Source organism: Vombatus ursinus, unplaced genomic scaffold (genome assembly GCF_900497805.2).
Source record: "Vombatus ursinus unplaced genomic scaffold, bare-nosed wombat genome assembly UNPS02014794.1, whole genome shotgun sequence".
Lineage (NCBI taxonomy): Eukaryota > Metazoa > Chordata > Mammalia > Diprotodontia > Vombatidae > Vombatus > Vombatus ursinus.
In genome coordinates this window covers 4,255,757-4,278,692 of record NW_020954572.1, presented here as the reverse complement: position 1 = coordinate 4,278,692, position 22,936 = coordinate 4,255,757, and the positions used below count along the sequence as shown (strand labels likewise).

The window sequence follows — 22,936 nt, the reverse complement described above, 5'->3', positions numbered from 1 at the left end:
AAAAAATTTCTCACTGTGACTTTTTCTTGGCTTTACTGATCACAATTCAACCTGGCATATTTTACAGGTTGTTGTGAAGTGAAATAGGCAAAAAATGTTCTTTTTCCTTCTGCCATCTTGACTCTGCTCTGCCCTTTTTCTTAGTTCCTTCTTTTGTCTGGAATACCACCTATTAAGTTTAATGTGTTTGTATATGAAACTCTTTCTGTTTGTATGGGGGTGGAGAGGAAGATCATGTTACTTTGCTCAGTTCCTATGAAAATGAGATTTATGTGACATCAGCTCAATCCATCCCTTCTTTCTTATTTGTATAGTTTTCTCTTTGTGTATCTCAACTATGTGAGATAGTAAGTTACATTCAATTGTTTCCCTCTTCTTCCCCAGTGTATTATTTCCCCCTACTTTAAGATCCTCAAAACATAACAAAACCACTCCCAGGTCCAATGTAATATTTAACTCCCTCCATGACTCTTGAAGACCTTGGGTTCTGAGGGCATACATTTTCCTTCTCCTAATAAGGATGCTAACACTTCATAATAGTTCCTTATAATTACTTATAACCTTATAACACTTCATAATGTTCCTTATAATTACTAGAGTATATTTCCTTTTCTGTGTTTCCCTTGACTCCTGGGTATATGTTACACAGTATCTAAAAAGCATTTTTTTAAAATTAAGAATCCTTGGAAATTCTTTATTTCACTAAAATCCCCCATTCCTCCCATGATTATACTCAGTTTTGCCACATAGGTTTTTTCTTGGGTTTAAGCCTTTATCTTTGCCTGAGAGAATATCAGATTCTAAGTTCCCTTTTTCTTTAAAGTAGTAGCTGACAGATCTTGTGTGATCTTGACTGTGTTTCCCGGATACTTGAACTGTCTTTTCCCAGATGCTTGCAGTATTTTTTTTTTTTTTACTCAGAAACTCAGACTTTTGGATGTGACATTCCCGGGAAATTTTATTTTTGTATTCATTTTGGGAATTAAGTAGTGAATTCTTTCTATTCTAATTTTGCCCTCTGTTTCTAATAGGTCTTTGGAATTTTAATTCGTGACCTAAAATGTGGTGGCATAGAGCTTTGGTTTTGATTGTGGCTTTCAGGTAGTACAATTAAATTATTTCTCCTTGACCTAGTTTCAAGGCCAGTTGTTTTGGATCAAAGATTCCTTATATTGTCCTCAATTTTTTTTTAGTCTTTGGTCTTGTGAAGATATTTATATTTGGTCCATTCTAATTTTGAGAGATTCTCTTACTTTAGTAAGGTATTGTACCTCTTTCACAAAGCTTTTGATACTCTCTCCAATACCTTAAACCAGAGGTCTTACTTCAAATCAAATTCATTCTTCTTCATATATTTGTCACCTTCTATAAGGACGTAAGCCCCATGAAAGCAAGTAATGTCTTACTTAATTTTACTTCTTACATTTGGCACAATACTTTACATATAATAAATATTTAATAAAAACATTTCTATTAACCATTCAATAAAAAGTAAAAAGTAAAGAAAAAGCATGATCACAATGTTTGCTACCATCATGAAAAAATGTCCACAACAGAATCTCTGACCCTGGACAAGTCACATAATCTCTGTTGGCCTTGGTTTCCTCATCTATAAAATGAGGATAATAATGTTGTGACAATCAAGTGAAATAATATTTATAAAGCAGTTCATAAACCTTAAATATCTATGTAAATGTTAGCTATCATTATTATTTTTTATTGTTAGTACCTAGTCTGTGTGATTTTACACCCCATTAAGAGGCAAATTTTCTTGGATTGGAGTATTCTGGTATCATCAAACAATATCGGGAATACTATATTCAGTTAGAGCACTACATTTAAGAAGGACATTGATAACTTGAAGACTACCTACAAGACTAACAACCAAAATAGTGCACCTTTAGAGTCCATGATATGTAAGGATTGATTGAAGGAGCTGAGTATGTTTATCCAGGAAAAAAGAAGAGTCAGGCTGCCTTCAAGTATTTGAAGATCTGTCATGTGATCAAATTACTAGACTTGTTCCATTTGGTCCCAGAGGAGCAAGACCAGTGGGTGGAATTTACAAAGAGGCAAATTTAGGCTCGATATCGGGGGTTAGGGGAAGGTGACTTCCAAACAATTATAGTTATCCAAAGTTAAAATAAACTGCCTAGATAAGTGAGAGGTTCCTCCTTCCTGGAGGTCTTCAAGCAGAAACTAGACTACTACTTATCAGGTGTATTATGGTAGTTTCCTTACATGTATGGTGGGTTGCTAATATCCTTGCCAACTCTCAAATTCTGTGATTCTGTGATTCTGTGATTTTGATGGTGGAGAGATCAGAAACATGCAAACTGGATAACCCACATTTTGGAACTTGAGATTTGTCTCTGTTCTTCAACACCGGGAAAGTCCTTAAACTCCATCTGCCTCAGTTTCCTCATGTATGTGTAATGGTGGCAGTTTCTATCCCTACTCCTATTAATGTAATCACAGAAGGCCAAGACAGTTTGATCAAAATAAATGCAAATCAAAACAAACTTGAGGTTTTACAAAGATGAAAAAAGAAGCAATTATCAATATTGGAGGGAATGATAGATACACTAATATATTGTTTGTGGAGCTTTCAAATGGTACAACCATTTTGAAAAACTATTTGAAAATCTGCAGTTTTAAGAGGCTAAAACTTCCATAACCATTGAACCAAAGAGTATATTACTGGGTTTATATCCTGTTGGGCAGCATAGTAGATATTGTGCTGGACCTGGAGTCAGGAAGACTCATCTTCCTGAGTTCAAATCTGGCCTCAGACACATTACCTATTTGATCCTGGGCAAGTCACTTCACCCTGTTTGCCTCAGCTTCTTCATCTGTAAAATGAGCTAGAGAAGGAAATGGAAAACCACTCTAGTGTCTTCGCTAAGAAAACCCCAAATGGGGAGTCAGGCATCACTGAAACAACTGAGCAACAACAACCTCAAGGAAGCATTGATAAGAAGAAAGTCCCTATATATACCAAAATATTTATAGCAGCATTTTTTGCGATAACAAAGAATGGGAAACAAAGTAAATGCCCATCAATTAGGAAATGGATAAATAAATTGTGGTATATGAATATAATATTATGCTGTAAAACTATGTATGTGGTGAACACAGAGAAGTATGGAATGATCTACATGAACTGAGGCAGAGTGAAGTAAACAAAGCCAAAAATAATAATATACACAGTACCTATAACCCTGTAGATGGAAAGAACCACCAAACACCAAAATTTCAAAAGTTAATGGAACAAAATTATAAATATCAAGCATGACTCAAGTGAGACACCCCCAATCCATTCCTTCATGGAGGTGGGAGATTCATACACATTACACATTGGACACATTTTCAAATCTTTTCAATGTATTGATCTATTGTACTTTTTTTTCTCTTTCTTTTTTTTGTCTTAAAGTGTGTGTGTGTGTGTGTGTGTGTGTGTGTGTGCATGCGTTAAATGGGATGACTCTCTAGGAGGGTGAGGGGAAGGGATGCTGGGAATAGTTATGGTGATATAAAAAAATCAATAAATGTTTATTTTTTTTAAAGAAGAATGATTTAAATCATTGGATGAATGCTGATGATGCCCCACAGAATTATCTGGTGATTCACTGAAAGAATAAGACATACCTGACCTATGCATAACACAGCAAGCTAGTTCAAAATCATTATATTCAGCAGTAGGCCAGGCAAATAGTGGTATTATCCAATATTGAAAGACTGGGGGAGAGGACTCAAGTTTCTTATCATTCACCCTCCCTTGATTGACCAGTTAACGCTATCACTTTTTGAACTTCAAAAGGTCTTAAGGTTATAAAGTAGGTAGCAATATCCCTAAAGTACCAATGACTGATAGCAGTGTATGCATTGGGAACTGAGAAACACCAAGGGCAAACTGTACATACCAAGGAAAGCCAACTTCAGGACTCTACAAAAGGCTACAAAAAGGGGAACTTGATGATGTATTCACTAAAGGAGGACAAGACTTTCAGTAACTAAGAACTGTGAGTTTATACTTTGGCCATATGAGCTGTTGAAGTTTCAGTCAATTCTTCCCAGGAACCCTCTTTGTGAAAGGAGTATATCGCTAGTATGGAGAGATGTTACCATAACTATCCTTCCTATGCTACATTAGTAAACATTCACCCACTTCCCAAGAATCCTCCCAAGGATGTTATAAACATAAGATGAGATGAAATATGAAAAGCAATTTACAATCCTTAAAGTGATATAAATTCATTATTATTATTAGTATTAGTATTAGTATTACACAAAACTCTCCGGGGGCATAGATGGTTTATGCTAATATTCTAGAAAATCCCATCATTTCTAAAATGCTAACAAACAGGCATCATTCAAAGACTTATTATAGCATTCACTATTCTTCCTTGGATGGTTACACTCAGTAAGTGAGTGGATGAATGGAAGAATAAATGAACAAATCGACAAACAAATGGATAAATGAATAGAACCTGATAATGGTGATAAGAAACTATCAAACAGAGAAAAATGATCTCTTGTTTCCCTTGTTTTACCTTGATTATCTAGATATGATAGAATCCTAACAAAGGTACTCACAGCTCCAATAGTCTAACAATGGACAGCAGGCATGTCCTGTTTTAACCACACAATCAGGCTTTAACCATACTATTTCCCCCAAACTCAATCATTGGCCTCCCTGAACAGCAGGCTCACTGCCCCCTGCCTAGCCATTGCTCCCTCAGCTCAATACCCTAACTAATATATGCTTCACCAGAACAACAGGCATGTCCATGCACTCATATTTCTCAGAAAAACAGCAAGCATATCCATGTGATGGGATCCCAGCCACTGCCTCTAGCTAGCCACTGCTCCCAGACCCATTCATCATTTTTCTTACAGAAATAGCAGGTGTGTTCATGTGCTCAACCACAGCCACATCCATCTAATCTTAGACAGGATCACAATAGCCAGCCAATCAGAGAGCAGCACCACCAGGATACCCAAGCAGGGAGGTGGAGCCAAGACGGTGGAGGGAAAGTAGTGACTTGCTAGAGCTCTCCCCCAAACCCCTCCAAATACCTACAAAAAATGGCTCTAAACAAATTCTAAAGCAGCAGAACCCACAAAAAAACAGAGTAAAACAAATTTCCAGGCCAAGACAAACTGGATGGCTGATCTGAAAGGTGTATCGCGCCGGGCTGGGAGAGGAGCACAGTTCGGCGTGGGTGCGCAGGCCCCAGTGATCCTGGAGCAGGCCTCAGAGGACTGAATCAGCTGTGGCAGTTTCCAGACTTCTCAAACCACAAATGCCAAAGACAACTTAGAAGGTTAGTGGGAAAAGTCTGTTACTGCAGTGAGAGAAGAAGCTAGATCTCAGCCGCCTCGAGGGCAATGGCTGCGTCCCGAGCTTCCGGCCCACAGACTGAGGGGGAATCGAGTGGCTGATCAGAGGGGGATTGCAAGGATCTATTTGCCAGGGCTGAGTCAGGAATCTCTTGCTTTACTGGTGCTTGCATCTGGGTCACAGTTCTGAGGGGCGGTCCTGGGGCGAGGAGGAGTGCTGGCGTGGTGGAGCTTGTTGTGGCGGTGGAGAGGAAACACCTCACCCCTTATCATACCACCTTGGAAGAACTGACGCTTTTCAGGTCCCTAGAAGTATCTCTGAAAACAGCTGTACAAACCCCCAAAGCTTGGGACAGTACATTCTCCATATTCGAAACAGATTGTTACCTTAACAAAGAGTTTAAAACTCAAGTAACTGGTTGGGATCATGAGCAAGCAGCGCAAAAAGAGTCAGACTATATTATCTTACTTTGGGACAAAGAAGATCAAAACATACAACCAGAAGAAGAAAACAAAGTCAAAGTTCCTACATCCAAAACTTCCAAGAAAAATATGAATCAGTCCCAGGCCTTGGAAGGGCTCTTAAGGGATTTTGAGAAGCAAGTAAGAGAAGTAGAGGAAAAACTGGGAAGAGAAATGAGAGCGATGCAAGAAAATCATGAAAAGCAAGTTAACAGCTTGCTAAAGGAGACCCAAAAAAATATTGAAGAAAATTGCACCTTAAAAAAATAGCCTAACCCAAATGGAAAAAGAGGTCCAAAAAGCCAATGAGGAAAAGAATGCCCTAAAGAGCAAAAGTGGACAAATAGAAAAGGAAGTCCAAAAGATTACTGAAGAAAATACTTCCTTAAAAATTAGAATGGAGCAATTGGAAGCTAGTGACTTTAGGAGAAATCAAGACACTGTAAAACAAATCCAAAAGAATGAAAAATTAGAAAACAATGTGAAATATCTCATTTGAAAAACAACTGACCTGGAAAATAGATCCAGGAGAGAGAATTTAAAAATTATTGGACTATCTGAAAGCCATGATGAAAAAAAGAGCCTAGACATCATCTTTCAAGAAATTATCAAGGAAAACTGAGCTGATATTTTAGAATCAGAGGGCAAAATAGAAATTGAAAGAATCCACCGATCTCCTCCTGAAAGGGATCCCCAAAGGAAAACTGCTAGGAATATTGTAGCCAAATTCCAGAGTTCTCAGGTCAAGAAGAAAATATTATAAGCAGCCAGAAAGAAACAATTCAAGTATTGTGGAAACACAATCAGAATAACACAAGATTTAGCTGCTTCTACATTAAGGAACCGCAGGGCATGGAATATAATGTTCTGGAGGGCAAAGGAGATAGGATTACAACCAAGAATCAGCTACCCAGCAAAACTGAGTATAATCCTTCAGGAGAAAAAAATGGATATTGAGTGAAATAGAGGACTTTCAAGCATTCTTGATGAAAAGACCAGAGCTGAATAGAAAATTTGACTTTCCAATATGAGACTCAAGTGGAGAATGAAGAGGTAAACAGGAAAGAGAAATCATAAGAGACTTATTAGGTTGAACTGTTTACATTCCTGCATGGAAAGATGATATTTGTAACTCATGAGACCTTTGTCAGTATTAGGGTAGTTGGAGGGAAAAAATTATATGTATGTATATTATATATATAGATAGATAGATAGATAGATAGATAGATAGATAGATAGATAGATAGATAGATAGATAGATAGATAGATAGAGGGCACAGGGTGAGTTGAAGATGAAGGGGTCATATCTGGAGAATAAAATTAAGGGGTGAGAGAGGATTATACTAGGAGAAGGAGAAAGGGAAAGGTAGAACAGGGTAAATTATCTCACAAAAAGAAACAGAAAAGAAAAGTCTCTTACAGTGGAAGGGAACTGGGGAAGGTGAGAGGAAATGAATGAACCTTATTCTCGTAGGATTTGACTTAAGGAGGGTATAACATACACACTCAATTAGGTATGGAAATCTGTCTTATCCTACAGGAAAACAGGTGGGGAAGGGGACAAGAGAGTAGGGGGATGATAGAGAGGAGGACAGATTTGGAAAGGGGGTAATCAGAAGCAAATACTTCTGAGGAGGGACAGGGTCAAAAGAAAGAATAGAACAAATGGGGGGGCGGGATAGGATTAAGGGAAATAGAGTTAGTTTTTCACAGCATGTCTACTATGGAAGTGTTTTGCATAACTGCACAAGTATAGCCTATATTGAGTTGCTTGCCTTTTCAATGAGGGTGGGTAGAGGGAGGAAGGGAGAAAATTTGGAACCCAAAGTTTAAAAAAACACATGTTTAAAAAAAATGCTTTCACATGCAACTGGGAAATAAGAAATACAGGAAATGGGGTACAGAAATCTATCCTGCCCTACAGGAAAATAGAAGGGGAAGGTGGGGGAAGAGATAGCAGGGAAAGCAGACTAGGGGAAGGGGCATTCAGAATGCATGCCATCTTGGGGTGGGGGGAGGGGCAAGATGGGGTGAAAATTTGGAACTCAAAATCTTGTGGAAGTAAATGTTGAAAACTAAAAATAAAAAAAAAAAATTAAAAAAAAAGGATACCCAAGTAGGATGTGGATCCCAAACAATAGAAGGGATTTTCCCTAAGTAGGCACCTATGCAGTAATAGCAAAAGCTGTCTTTCAGGTGTACACCTGAGGCTTATTATAATATCATTTTCATATATTAGTGGCCTCTAGAAAAGGATTTGTTTGTATGTATTATGGGTTTTAGTTCCAACAAGGCGGGTATCCCTCCCCGATTACATAATCCCTTAATAAACCCCTCCCCTATTACCTAATCCCTTGACAAACCCCTCCTGACTTTTTTTTCATAATTTCTGTTGTGTAATCAGTATCATGGCACTATAAAATTTCCTGTCTTGTCTTACTAAAGTTGCTGGTTCCTTTTGGAACTCAGCCCTTTGGAGAGCATCACCCTCAATAAATGCCTTCACTTGGATTGAAGGTGATCTGAGTCTGTGAATTCATTTGAGATAACCCCCACAGCAAACCATGAAACCTCAACAGATGTTCAGGTAGCTTATGTTAATAGTGCAGTGGAAAGAGTGCTGGCTTTGGAGTCACACGACCTGTATTCAAACCCTGCCACTGACATGTAGTCCCTATGGAACCTTAGGAAGTCTCTTAATTCCATGAGTCCAAACTCCCTCATCTATAAAATGAAGGGATGTCAATGTATTACCTCTAAGTTCATTTCTATCTATAAATAGCTGATACTATGTCCTCCTAATATTTGTAAACTGCTCACCACGTAGGTGCTATATAAATGCTTATTTCCTTTCCCTTCCCTAAAGCAATTTAGAATTTGTTTTGTCTCAGTTTTGAAATGTACTCTGTCTTCTTCCCCTATCTTTTTTTCTTCTCTTTTTAAATGTGTAACAGAAGTTACACTTAATGACATTCTGAGATTTGAGCGCTAGGTTCCAAGTATCAGGTCACATTCCCAGCCATGAAGCCAAGAATTGGTTAAAAATCTATATCTATATCTATATCTATATCTATAGATATGTGTGTATGTGTGTGTGTGTGTGTGTGTATATAATTTGTATATGTATGTATGTGTGTACATATGTGCGTATGTATGCATATATGGGTGTATACGGTGCTATTTGGATATATAGATATAGATATATAGAGAGATATCTATATATTTATCTGTCTATATCTATATCTATTTTTATCCATATATCTATAACTATATCTATATATATATATCCAAATAGCACCTTGGGTCAAAAGTGAAGCAGAGCTTTATAGTATATGGGGATGTACTATGTGGGTTTTTGGATCAGAGATGAAAGGGTTGGATGGTAGCTGAAGAAACTGAGCCTGGGTCTTTCCTTGATCTCTTCCCCTCCTCCTCTCACCCATTCTGTGAAGAATGAACCACATGTGAAAGGAAGTAGTCAGAGGTCTGTGCCAACATGATGCCAAAAATAAATACTGGTCCCTGAAATAAGCAACTTCCAGATAGTACCCACTGGAGTTACAGAGGAACCGGTGGCTGAGTCCAAGGTGATATTGCCTACACTAGGAAGATTTGCTAATTCTTCCACTGGGGAAGTATTGTTGACCTCTGAACTGGAGACATGTGTTGTTCTGGGAATGCCTGTGTCTGAGCCTAGGGTCCTTGAATTCTAGAACTTTCCTGTATGGATTGTGTAGCTTAGGCCATTTGAACTATTTTCTAAAATTCGTGGACCTTGGGCATGCCTAAATACTGTTTGGGGTAGGGGGAAATGATCTGGTTTTAGGACAAGGTACAGATAAAAAGCCACATAGTAGATGCTTGATTAAATACTATTTTATTCCTCTTTTTTATTCTATGCAAGGAATGTAAACAGATATGGTAGACAGTGTAGCTTATTTGTCTACAACTTTACATAACTTTATCATAGTGTAGTTAAAAGACTAGGTCCCAGAGAAATATATCAGATTCATGGAATATGCAGAATTTTCCAGTAGGAGGAGGCTCAAAGCTATTTTAATTCGGCAAATTCACATGGAACACACGTTAGGCTAAAAATATAAATAGACATCGAGAGGTAGAAATGGGGAATGAGACGCAAACTATTTCCTGAGGACCGTATAGTACTTAGCACTTCGTTATTGCTCCCTCCGGATTGAAATGGAGTGCATAGCTTCCATAGTGAGTGTGGGACAATCTAGAACCTGGTTCTTTTCAGAGAAGAGGCCAGATAACACCAAATGGTAGTGAAATAACTACCTTTGCTTGTCCTTCCAAAGCCACCTAAAATGCCCTCTCTTCCTTGAAATCTCACATGGTCATTCCCTCTCCAATTTGGAAATAGTTTCTTCCTTCTCTGATTTGTCATAGCTTACATTTTGGTAGGGAAAATAAAACAGGTATAGTTTCCCTTTTTATATTGTTTATATCATCTTAGTGCCTTTCATGAGATAAGGGCTCAAGATATATTTGTTGAATGGAGAAAGGAAGGAAAAGGAAGAGGGGAGAGGAGGGGATGGAATAAATATACTTTTCTATAAATATGATGTGAGCTTTGTTTCTGTTTTTTAAGAACAGTTTAATGTCATGAATTGAGCATTTAAATAATTGTTTTTAGGCTATCACAATATCTTACCTTTTCTGTGCAGTCTGAGAAAGCTACATTTTGAGACATCTTCTGTTCAGTAGTACAATTACAGTCTTCTCTAGAGGTCTTGTTTAAACACTGCTTATATATCCCTGTTTTCTACAAAGCAAATAGAAGTGGGAAGAGAGAAAAAATTCAGATGATTCATTAGCCACGTACTCATTGCAATCAGCAGCCAGTTTAATCATGATCTCCATACTAGGATGTTACTGGCTCACTGGTTTTTCCCTCTTCCCACAAATAAATACAGACCAACAAACTAGAGGAATTCATCCTAAGAGAATACATACATTCAAGACAATCTTCTCTAAGGCCACAGCAGGAAGTCACATATGAAATTTACACACAAAGATCCTCAAGGGGAAAAAAAAGCACTCCTGGAGTTCTGGAGTAATAGGATTTTACCGGGATCATAATTCTAAGTGGTCCTCAAGTTGGCTGAACACAAAGGTGCAAAGTAATTACCTTGGCATCCTAATGGAAAGGCAAGGAAGGAAGGAAGGAAGGAAGGAAGGATAAATGTTCCTAGAAATATGGAGAAATATATATTGAAAATGCTTTATTTACATAAAGGACCATGAATGAAAAATTTTAGGAGTCATCAGCTTGAAGACCCTTAGTGTTGCTCTGACTAGTGAAAGGACAGTTGCAGGACAAAGTGGGAGATTTCATGATGTCATGTCCTTTAGAGTTTTTCCCTAGACAAAATAAAAACAGTACACAAGGACTTTGTAGAGACAAATTTGTTATACAACAAAGAGATACCAGTGTACTCCTTAAGTTTCATTTGTGATTCAGTTCACCTTCTTGAAACAAAATAGTAGTAATAAAAGTATCAAAGGGATAACATCGTCAGTAATGTCTTATGGATTTGATGAAATTCAGTAGGGGTTACAGAGATTCAGTATATGATTGTGCTGAATTCTAGAGTTCACAAAAACACTAGTGTAACCATAGGAAATGACTTACTTTTGATTGGGGGTGGTAATTTCTTAGCTTGGGTCTGCTAGGATCTGCATTATAAAAGTTATTAGTGGTTGGGATATCTTTTCCTAGTTCTGATGGAGGCCTGTAGTTGTTCTGCATGGAATTAAACATAATTATACAAACAAAGCTCAGTAAATAAGCATAAACTTATACAATAATGTTGTTTATATTACACTGGGTGTGAGTATTCTCATTCTCAATAACCAGTAGGAGCTACAGTTGCATTGAACTGCCCCAACTGCACTTGGGGATGGATAGTCATCCCTAACCTCTTGGCCATTCCTAACTCACATTTTCCTGGAGATAAGAAATCTATATAATAATAGGCTCTATAGTATAATAGGACCTCTGGTATTCAGCTGCTGAGCCTTCTACACACACTTGAACTTGGGATAAGGACCTGAGATTCAGCTGAACTATAACTTGAAGTCTCTGGCCTACAAAGCCTAAAAGGCCAGAGGTAGGAAAGCCTCTTACACATGGCTTTTAACTATTTAAATTCATACTTCTAACAAATATGACTACCTGGCTTCATAGCAAACAATAGGTTAGAAGCAGAAAATTAGAGGTGGACTCAAGAGGCAATAGCACTAAGAGAATAAAGCAAAGCAAGTAAAGGTTCACAGTGTAAGGCCATGTAGCTATGTACATCCCAGGTCAAACCATTAGGACATAGTAATGTCCTAACGGTAATATTACAGCACAACCCAGTACAAAAAAAGACTATAATCATTTCCTTAAGAGCATATCCTATGAGTCTATGTCACTGGCCAATGGGAGCACTATCCTCTGATTTGCCTGTTACCAAACCACTTCGAGAGACTTGGTGACCTGCTTCTGCAAGTACCTGGTGTTATCTCCACTTCAGAGGATTCAGAAGGCATTCTGTGTTGATTTATGGACTGGAAACAGTCATAGAACACCTGACCATGCTATGAAGTGGAAAGCCAGAACCCTTCATTCTACATCATCAGATATGTCTAAGAAAAACGCTCACCAGGCATCCCCTAGTGGTTTGTCAAAAGGCAGAGCACTTTGCATGTACTCTGAGAACTAGGTCCCATTAGACAGTCTCCACAGTTATTGATCCTTTTTTAGCCTCCCCATTGCCTGCACTGGATATGGTAGTGGGTGCTTAATAAATGTCTATTGAATAAATAATGGACAAGTAAAGTTAATAATGATGAAACCAAGTCAACAATAAAAGGTTAAATAAATCCCGAAAAAAAAAATTTAAGCAAAAAGGACTGTGTGTAGTACATTTTAGAAACTTTTTCTTTTAGACCCCTATTTTGTCCTTTTTGTACTTTTATTCTTATAATTTATTTGTGAACATGTCATTTTCCTGTAACAAGATTGTAAGGTTCTCAAGAGCAAAGTCTGTCACTTTTCACACTAGATGAGCCTCTTCCTTGGACTGAAGGATCCTTTCGGTTGGCCTCTACAATGGCAGAATTATCCTGTTCCTAGGTCTCCCTCTGCCTTCACCATGGGGACTGGAAGCCTTTCCTTCCATTAAACTGAATATGACTTAATTCTTGTTTTATTTTATTTGAATTAAAAAGTGATTTGAGGCCATATTTTATGATATTCATTCCAGTAAGACAAAGGTACTAATTTCAGCTTTGAATAACAAATCTCCAAATTTAAACTTTCTAATCTAGAAAGGTCATATGCTTCAATGTTCTAACACAATTCATTAATACTTCTTCTGAATGGTATGACCATTGAGACAACACCATTGCAAATGATCTTAAGCAAATTAGAAAGCTGTCTCTAGTAAATGACTAAGTACAAAATAGTAATAGATAAGTATTGCTCCTAAAACAAACTGTTCTTACCGGCAAGGTTTTGATTATGTTGAAACCATGTTCATCCCTATATTGTCCACTTTCCCAATCTTCCAAGGATAGTTTGTATTTGGGTAAAATACTCATATATTTAGTATAACTACAGCTGCTCTTCAGTGTCATGATAATTGCTGATGTAAGGCAATCAGCTGTTGCTTGCCAGATTATGAATGAAATTGTAGTGATACCCTGGGAGAGAGTCACATAGTTGATGTCTACTTAAAGCCAAAAGAAGAGAGCAAAGTTCAATTTTTAAAGAGTTATATGAATGACTTGCACAATTTCATTGGGAATAAGATACAACATAAATTAATGAAGTCATTGTTTTCTAGAAAGGTCTCTGCAAGTTTAATTAATAATAAAAATTAATTATTCAAGTTAATAGTATCTTAGCAGATGTCACCATTAGATAAAGTTTTCAATCACTATAATAAGCTCTACTGACATTTTCCCAGTGGCAGGCTTAATAATATTTCATTGCTGATGTTGATATGATGGATTCATTTAAATGAGGAATTGTATCTCTGTTTAAGAAATGTGCCTTTTTTTTAGTAGGAATTTATTTTCAATGGTTATAAATGAGATTAATTCATTTAACCTCTCAATGCACCAGGTAATTTTCTTAGGTGGTCAGTTTCAGAACATTTGTTAATCTATTGTGGGAATATATTTCCAGGCTGGAAGTTCCCTGTACCAAAGAAACCACAAATTTAGATTAAAAAATTAATAACTAACAGCTATCTTTGATATCTGTATAATGTTAAGGCTTCTAAATAAATTATAACAGTTCTTCAGCATAAATGGTGACTTGAGGAATTTTTTTAAAAAAATTTTAAGAGTAATTCTTGGATATGCTCTTACAAGAAACCTAAGTAATCTCTGAGGTGCAAACCCAGATAGATAGATATGTATCTAGATACATACAGATATAGGAGCGGTAGGAGTTGTTATTGTTAAAATTATCTTATTTTTTCAGAATTGGTGATACACTATGAATTTTAGATCTGGAAGTACTAGCATTCTTGTATTCCTACCTTTTTTCATTGCCTGTTTTAGAGGACTAGATCTGTAGTTTTCTCCAAAAGAATTTTATAAAGTTCTGTGGTTTGATTGGTATAGCACCAAGCCTGCAAGTTAATTTAGGTAACATCTTTTTTTTTTTCATAATGGCATAACTCAGTCATGAACAATAGACATTCCTCCTTGAATTGTATGGTTCATAATTTATTTGTTTAAAGAATAGTTTTATTTTATAACTGCATTTATATAAAACTGGTTGCGTTAAGATCTTTTGATTGATTGAGTAGTCATTTTGTACTTATTTTGAATTAATTTCTCATTGTATTTTTTCTAAATTTTGTTATTGCTATATAATCACTGGGCTTTTAAAAATAAACTATCTTGTCAACTGAAAATATGGATAGTGTTGTCTTCTCTCTGACACTGTTTATACCTTTAATTTCTTTTTTCTCATCTTTTGCTATTGTTTGCATTTCCAATACAACATTAAATTACGTTGGAGATGGGGGCATTGTTGCTTTGCCCCTATATTTAATGGAAAATCTCCTACCCTTTCTCTGATCAAAATAATAATGGCTTTTTAGGTATACAATTTTTATTTAATTGATATATGGTTCTATTTTTGTACTTTTAAATTTTTAAGCACAATGGAGAGTCACATCACGGCTATTTTTTAAACCATTGATATAATCATGTGTTTTTTTTTTAACCATTTGGGGATTATGATTAATTATGTTATGGGTGGCATAGTGGGTAAAGGGTTGGAGTTGGAATCAGGAAGAGCTGAGTTCAAATGCTGCCTCAGATGATTGCTAGCTGTGTGAACCTGGACAAGTCACTTAATCTCCATAATCCTTATCTATAAAATTAAGAATATAATAGTATCCATCTCACAAAGTTGTTGTGAGGATAAAATTAAATAACAGGTAGAGTGCTTTGCAAACCTTAAAGAGGTATATAAATGCTAACAGTAGTAGTATAGTAGGTAGTAGTAGGAGTGGTGGTAGTAGTGGTGGTGCTGGTGCTGGTGCTGGTGATTGTTTTTGTTGTTTCCAAGTGTTGAATCACTGTTACAAGCATCACTTATATAAATTGACCTGTTATGAATGTTAATGTGCCTCTATGTATGTACCTATCTGTACACAGTGTTATATCATTTTTCTAGAACACTATTTGAAGTATTTGTATCTATATCCATTAATGATATTGGTTTATAAAGTCTCTCTTTCAAGGAGCTCACAATATAATGAGGGAGATAACATATATAGAAGATTTTAGCTACATATCAGATAGAAATGCACCATAGTGCTTAATGTATAAAAACAAAGCAGATGGTAACAAATCTTTTTAGTGCCATTTCTGTTGGGAAAAAACATATCTTTCTGATATTGAACAATTTAATAATGCCAAGGAGTTTGGTAGTGAGAAATTTCTTTCATTTTCATTATCTATGGCTAATGAGGAACTCCTTGAGATCAGAGACTGTCTTTTGACTCTGTTTGTATCCCCAATACTGAGCACAATGTCTGGCACTTTAAAATGTTGATTGATTAATTAATTGATTGAAGCAGGTGGTTTTCTCCCCAAAGATAGTTTTGTATAGACAATGGCTACTGGATTGAGATGAGAGCAAGACTGATAGCATGGGGGAGGCTGGTATTCCCAGTGTTCTTGGCTATTTCCCCTGGGATCTGGGGGGAAGTGGTGGTGGTTTGATAGCTAGCTCAAAGTTTCCCCTGTCTCTCTCTCAGGACATTTTGCTACTTCAGCTACACTAACTTGTCTTTGCTTCTCCAGAGTTCTCTCTCTCCACTGTCCTAGTCATCAAGGAAGAAAGTCCCTTTCTCTGGCAGGTTTCTCAAGCTCATACATTTTAGATTGAAATTGGATATTTGTCACCTAAGTGGCAACATTTCCTTGGTCTCCCTAAAAAATCAACAAATAAAATTTCTAAATGGAAAGGAAATATGTTGTAATTCTTCAGTGAGCCTGTGATCTCCTCTGTGGGTACCTCTACCTAAGAAAATCATAATCCCAATATGCCTTCTCCATCCTCTGTGATTCTCATACATATCCTTCCAGGAATGCTTCATAGATGATCTAGTCATCACTTTACAGGGTTTCCTATGATTCTTTTAATAACTTGATGGTACTAATATAGCAGCTGAGCTATCAACCTGTTAATAGCATTCTCATGACAAGAACAGCTTGGTTCCTTTTCTGGTCATGCATGTAGGTGATGGTGGAATCGGTGTTGGTAATATAGTATAACCTATCCATATCCACCATTTATCTTTCTATGGTCCTTTTGAACACCTATTTTAACGTCAAGGAATTACTTTAGCCCATGAAAATAGATAAGAAAACAACTACCTGACTATGTATAGCTTCCTCATTTATACTGGTAAAATTGATTTTTAAACCATGTGTATAATTTTATTATATGTGTTCCTATTACATTTTCTCATGTTAAATTTCTAACAAAGTTCTAACTAGTTGACATCATTTGACCTCTAAATTTATTACTCACTCTGTTGTCTATTTTTCCCTAGCTTTGATTTATCTGCAAACTCTTATCTCCATTGACAGAAAAGTCTATGTTGAATTTTTGCCCCAGTTCTTATTTGCCCCAGAATCCAGATGCTATGTCTCTCACTTGCACCAGTAATACCTCCAACTTGGTCTCAGTGCCATCCCTACTGTTCTTACATCCCCTGACTTCCATTAAGAGTGTTGTTTTATCAATAAAATCCTGGAGCTATTCCATGGAACACTTCCAAAAAGGAGAAAGTAAAGAACAACATGAGGAAAAAAAACTTTCCACTTGAGGTGGCAGCTCCCTTCACAAAAAATTGTAATAAGCAGAACATATTTGTAGACCATGCTACAAAAGTATTAGCATATTTTCCTCAAAAGTAAAGTAAAAGAAAAAATAACACATCAGCATTGAATTTTTTTCTTTTTTTAACTTTACAAAGACTATTAAGTGTGTTTTTAACTACAAATTAGGAAAATTTATCTTACTTTACTGAGATATCTATTTACAATTTCCATTTCAACTACATAACTGTCAGTTTCATCCCAATAGGCATACGTTGTCACGTCCATCAAGAACACGTGTCCAATGAGTATTTTTAGGAATGGTGTTGTTCGTACCCGAATCTCTATGAAACAGAGAGCAAGAATTAATATCTAACTACTCAGTGTATTTAATCAAATCAATTAATATGGGTTAAGTAGTATTTTAGAATGATATTCTTAAATGTTAATATAAAAGGTTATATGGATAAAGTAAATGCAAGGGCCAGAAGCTATAAATATTATCAAAACACAACTTCTCAATTGGTTAATCCCATTTGAATATTTAGTTTTTTAAATTTATTTTTATTTTTCGTCTTTTGTCTTTGTATTACATTTATAAACATATATCATTGACAATCTTCCTATGACCAGTGAACTATTTCTGAAAGCAAAGTCGTTTGTTTTTTTAGGAAAAAAATCAATAAAACTAAACAACACATCAAATCTGATGATATATAGAGAAAATCCCATATCTATAGAATCCCCCTTCTACAATGAAAGAAAAGAAGTAAATTTTCTAACCTCTTCTATAAAGATATTGATTATTATAAATAATGTTCAGTTTGATTTTATTGTTCTTTCCATTTTTTTTCATTCTGTTTATTGGTTTTTCAGTTCTTATTTCATTCTGCATCACTTTAGGTAAAAATCCTTGTGCTTCTCTGAATTTTTTTGGTATTTGTTATCACTTATAGCACAATAATATTCTATTATAGTTATGCAACACAATTAATTTAGTTATTTCCAAATGATCCCTTACTTTGTTTTAAATTGTTTGCTACCATTAAAAGTATTACTTTGAATATTTTCATGTATTTAGGATTTTTCCTGGTCCTTGGATAAATGATTAGTGGTGGAATCTCTGGGTCAAAGGATATGGACATTTAAGTCACCTTTTAAAAAAAATTATAATTCTAGGATTCTGGAAGATGATGGAATAAGGCAAAAAATTACCTAACTCTCCCAAATTCCCCCACAGACAATTTACAATAACACCTCAAAGTGAAATTTGAGTGGCAGCAATAATTAAAAGGCGGAGTAAAACTGCCTAAAACAACTTGGGAGGACTTTTAGGAAGACCTGACTTTCCGGAGTGGTACTGCTGAATCAACAAACAAGCCCTAGGGTCAACCGTGTCTGCAAAAGCCTCGGCTTCAGGAACTTTTCCTCACAGGGAAGGGGGTGGGGGGCAGCAGCTGATTGGTGGAAGATTGCAGAGCTATCCACTGGTGCTTGGTAGAGGCCTAGATCCACTGATCAGATGCAGTCTCAGGCTGTGGCTGTGAGTAAGAAGGAACAAGTATACACTAGTAAGCGCAGTTGCAGAAAGGCAAGGGCCCTGCTGGCTGAGGTCAGCACAGGACAGTAGAGTCCCTGGTTTGGGTTCCAGGACAGAGGAATGAGCTGAAACTTGAAGCCACAAGGGTCTGCAGGAAGTAGAAGCATTAGCAGTAACAGCATTGCTGTTGTTATTTATTATCTCTAGATAATACAAGATTTAGCAGCTTCTATATTAAAAGACCAAGGGGCATGGAAGATTATACTCCAAAGAATAAAGGAAATGGGTTTGCAACTAAGAATAATTTACTCAGCAAAGCTCAGTGTAATCCTGCACGAAAAAAATGTATATTTAATGAATTAAAAGACTTTCAGGTATTTGTGCAGAAAAGATCGGGACTGAATGGAAAATTTTACCTATGAGAATCAAGAGAAACATAAGAAGGTGAAAATGAATGATCAATTATAAGAGATTTAATAAGGTCAAACTGTTCACTTCTTATATAAGAAAACTGTCTATAATTCTTGAGAATGTTACCTTTACTTGGGTAGTTTGAAAGAACATACTTAGACAGAAGGCTTGGGGTTGAGTATGATGGGATGATTCTAAAAAATAAAATTAGGTAGGGAGAGGTAAAATGAAGCAATTATCTCATAAAAATGAGGCATGAATGAAAGAACTATTACAATGGAGGCAGGAGAGGGTGGAGGTAGTGCTAGTAGTGGTAGTGCTAGAACTTTATTCTCATCAGAACTGGGCTAAAGAGGGAATAACATAAACATCTAGAAGGGTAACTAACTTACAAAGAAATAGGAGGGCAAGGGAATAAAATAAGGGAGAGACTGTTAGAATGGTAAGTAGATTAAGGAATAGGAGAGTAAGGGGAGAAGATAAGGGAGGAATTCTTTAAAAGGATGAGGATTAGGGAGGATGTGATTAGAAATAATCAGACATGTGAGAAGGGATATGGTAAAAAAGAGAGGGAAAGAAGACTAAACTGTGAGGAGAAAGTGGATGGAGGGAAATACACAATTCATAATTATAACTTTGAATGTGAATGGGATGAACTTACACATAAAACAGAAACCCCAGAATGGAATAAGAGTCAGAATCTGACAATATATTATTTACAAGAAACACATTTTAAAAGGAGAAATACATATAGAGTAAAAAATGAAGGACTGGAGTAGAATTTATCATGCTTCAGCTGATGCAAAGAAAGCAGAGGTAACAATCATGGTTTCTGGCAAAATTAAAGTTAAAATAGATTTAATTAAAAGAGATAAACAGGGAAACTACATTATGATGAAAGGTACCATAGATATTGAGGTAATATCATTACTAAATCTATATGCACCAAATGCTATAGAGCCAAACTTTTCAAGGAAAAGCTACATGAATTACAAATGGAAATAGACAGCAAAACTGTAATAGTGGGGGATTCTTCTTATCCTAGATACATTGATTTTATTAACAAAAAAGCATTTCAATTTCATGTAACCAAAAAGAAACACATTTGCCAAAGATATTTAAACCAAGCAAGGGATGAAGATTATCACAAAAGATTAAGTAGATATTTTCCCATTATGTGAGATTCAAAAAAGAACTTTTGCATTAATGAAAGCAAGTCAATTAGGATGAGGATAGAAGCAGTAAATTGTGTGTGTGGGGGTGCATCAAATATCTCTGATAAGCATCTGAGGTGCAAGATATATAGGGAACTGAGGCAAAAATTCATGATAAAAACCATTCTGGAGGAATCTCCAATTCCACATGTCCAAAACAAAGCGTATTACCTTTTGCCCTAAAACCAAACCCTTTACCATACTTGTCTAATTCTGTTAAAGACAAAACTACTCTCACAGATATGGGTCAGGGATATATTCCTGAACAAGTAGTGGCAATTCCAAAAGATAAAATAGATTGCTTTGATGCAACTGAAACACTCCTGCACAAACTCTTATTCTCTTCTTAACCCCTTATAATCTGGCTTCCAACTTTACTCAACCAAACTGCTCTCTCCAGAGTTGACAATGATCTTTTAGTTGACAAATACAATGGTCTTTTTCCAGTCCTTAGTCTCCTTGATCCCTCTGCAGATTTTGAAATTGTTGTTCACTCTCTCCTATTTGATCCTCTATTCTTTCCAGATTTTCATGACACCACTATCTCCTGATTTTCCTCTGACTTATCTGAGTCCTTCTTCTCTGTCTTCTTCACAGGATCTTCCTCCAGATCACACCCTCTAATCCCAAATGTCTCTCAGGATTCTGTCCTGGGTCCTAATCTCTTATCCATCTATACTGTTTGACTTGGTATTCTTGTCAGCTCCCAGGGATTAAATTACCATTTCTATTTTGATGATTATCAGATCTATCTATACTGCCCCCAATTCTCTGCTGACCTCCAGTCTCATATTTCTAAATGTTTCTCAGACATTTTAAACTGCTTGTCTAGTAGAAATCTTAAACTCAATATATCTAAAATCAGAACTCATTTTTCTTTTCCCCTCAACTTTCCCCATCAATTACCTTCTCTGTTATTGTAGGAGGCAACACCATCTTCCCAGTTCCTCAGGCTCACAACCTAGGTGTCATCCTGGACCCTCCTCTATGACCTCCCATCCAAGCTATTGCCAAGGCCTATTTCATCTTTGTAACATTTCTCAAATAATCCCCTATTCTGTCCTGTGGCACTGCCATCACTCTAGAGTAGGCCCTCATCAGCTCATACCTGGATTATTGTAGTAGTGTCTGCTGGTGGGCCTACCTGCCTCAAGTCTTTTTTGTTCTATTCTAATTCTCCACCTAGTTATGGATATGATTCAAAATATTCCCATCTTCCTTCTCCTCCAAATTCTTCCAAAAAACATTCTTTTGCTGCAGCCCTTTCTAAGAAGTTTCCTTTTGTTTTTAATGGATTTTCTTCCATTCAAGTCTATTCTGAATACTATTTTTCAATTCAGGGCTATTTAATTACTTGTTCCTCCTTTATTCTATATTCCTCCTGACAACAAACCTTCTGACATTTTGCATTTGAACTCCATCCTCTTCTGTTATTTCTTTTTAAGGTATTCCCAGTCCTACTATTTTCTACTCTTCCTAAGTTTTAGAAATATCAATTCATAAACAAAGCAATTTCAAACTGAAGCCATGTTGTATATAGTGGAAGTAACTTGTATCCCAAGCAAATATCCATCCATCAACAAGCATTGTACTAAATACTAGAGATATAAAGAAAAGCAAAAACCATCCCCAACCTGAGGGTGCTCACATTCTCGTAAGAGAGACAACATGTGCATATCTTGGTGCACACAAGATATATACACAACAGATGGAAGAAAGACCAAAGAGAGCAGGCAATATCCATTGTGGGAATTGGGAAAGTCCTCCTTAAGGACAAAACGCTTATACTGACACTTAAAATCAGAAATTCTAAAAGTCAGAGATGAGGCAGGTGAGCATTCCAAGCATGAAGGACAAAGATGGAGGACTAGACAATTTCTCTGATCCAAAAGATCTCTCAAACCTCTCAAAAATAAGAATTCTGTCAAGAGATAAAGTAACTTCAACCAATCCATGAGCTTGCAGCAAAACAACTTTGCTTACCCACCACAATCTTCCCCATCCTCACTCCCAGGTATCCCATGGAAAACCAAAGAAAAGAGGTTTTCTCTGACTAGAAAGCATCATAGTGTTATGTAATCATATTCTATAATAATATTCAGAGAACTGAGAAATAGAGGTGAACTGGGTCAGTGCATTGTGTGTGGATCCACCAGAACTAAAGCAAAGATAGCTGGCATCCAGCTGGAACCAGTTCTGACCCCTCCAGAAGTCATTTGGAACAGGGATCAAGATCAATTAAATGTGAATTATTCAGCATATGAATAGACTAATACATTTTAAAGTCTAGCCACTAGCTTAACCTCTATTTAAAAAGAGAAACAGAAAGCAAGAAATAGAAAAATATGAGGGAAAAAGATTGAAATTACTAAAGAACTCAGAGGAAGAAAACTCATTTAAAGACACTGAGAACAAGAAAATGAACAAACAGGGAAGATATTAATAGCAGAAGAAAATATGGTTTCTAATTAAGTCAAATGAGTCCAGACTTAGAAATATGATCCTTATGGACAAATTTGGTGAAAAAAAATTTTTCACTTCAATATTTCCCTTCTGATTTTAATTGCATTGGTTTTGTTTATCAAAAAACTTTTCAATTTTA

General features: G+C 36.3%; 1 protein-coding gene across 1 annotated transcript in view; it reads right to left on the bottom strand.

Moving 5' to 3' along the window:
• CATSPERB (cation channel sperm associated auxiliary subunit beta) overlaps positions 1-22,936 on the bottom strand; it is a 238,521-nt gene that overhangs the window by 18,769 nt on the left and 196,816 nt on the right. The window contains exons 19-22 of the mRNA XM_027870178.1: positions 17,374-17,513; positions 13,321-13,518; positions 11,462-11,572; positions 10,481-10,591 (exon numbers count right to left, since the gene is read on the bottom strand). Of these exons, the coding sequence (XP_027725979.1) occupies positions 10,481-10,591; positions 11,462-11,572; positions 13,321-13,518; positions 17,374-17,513 (560 nt within the window). The remainder of the gene's footprint in view (positions 1-10,480; positions 10,592-11,461; positions 11,573-13,320; positions 13,519-17,373; positions 17,514-22,936) is intronic.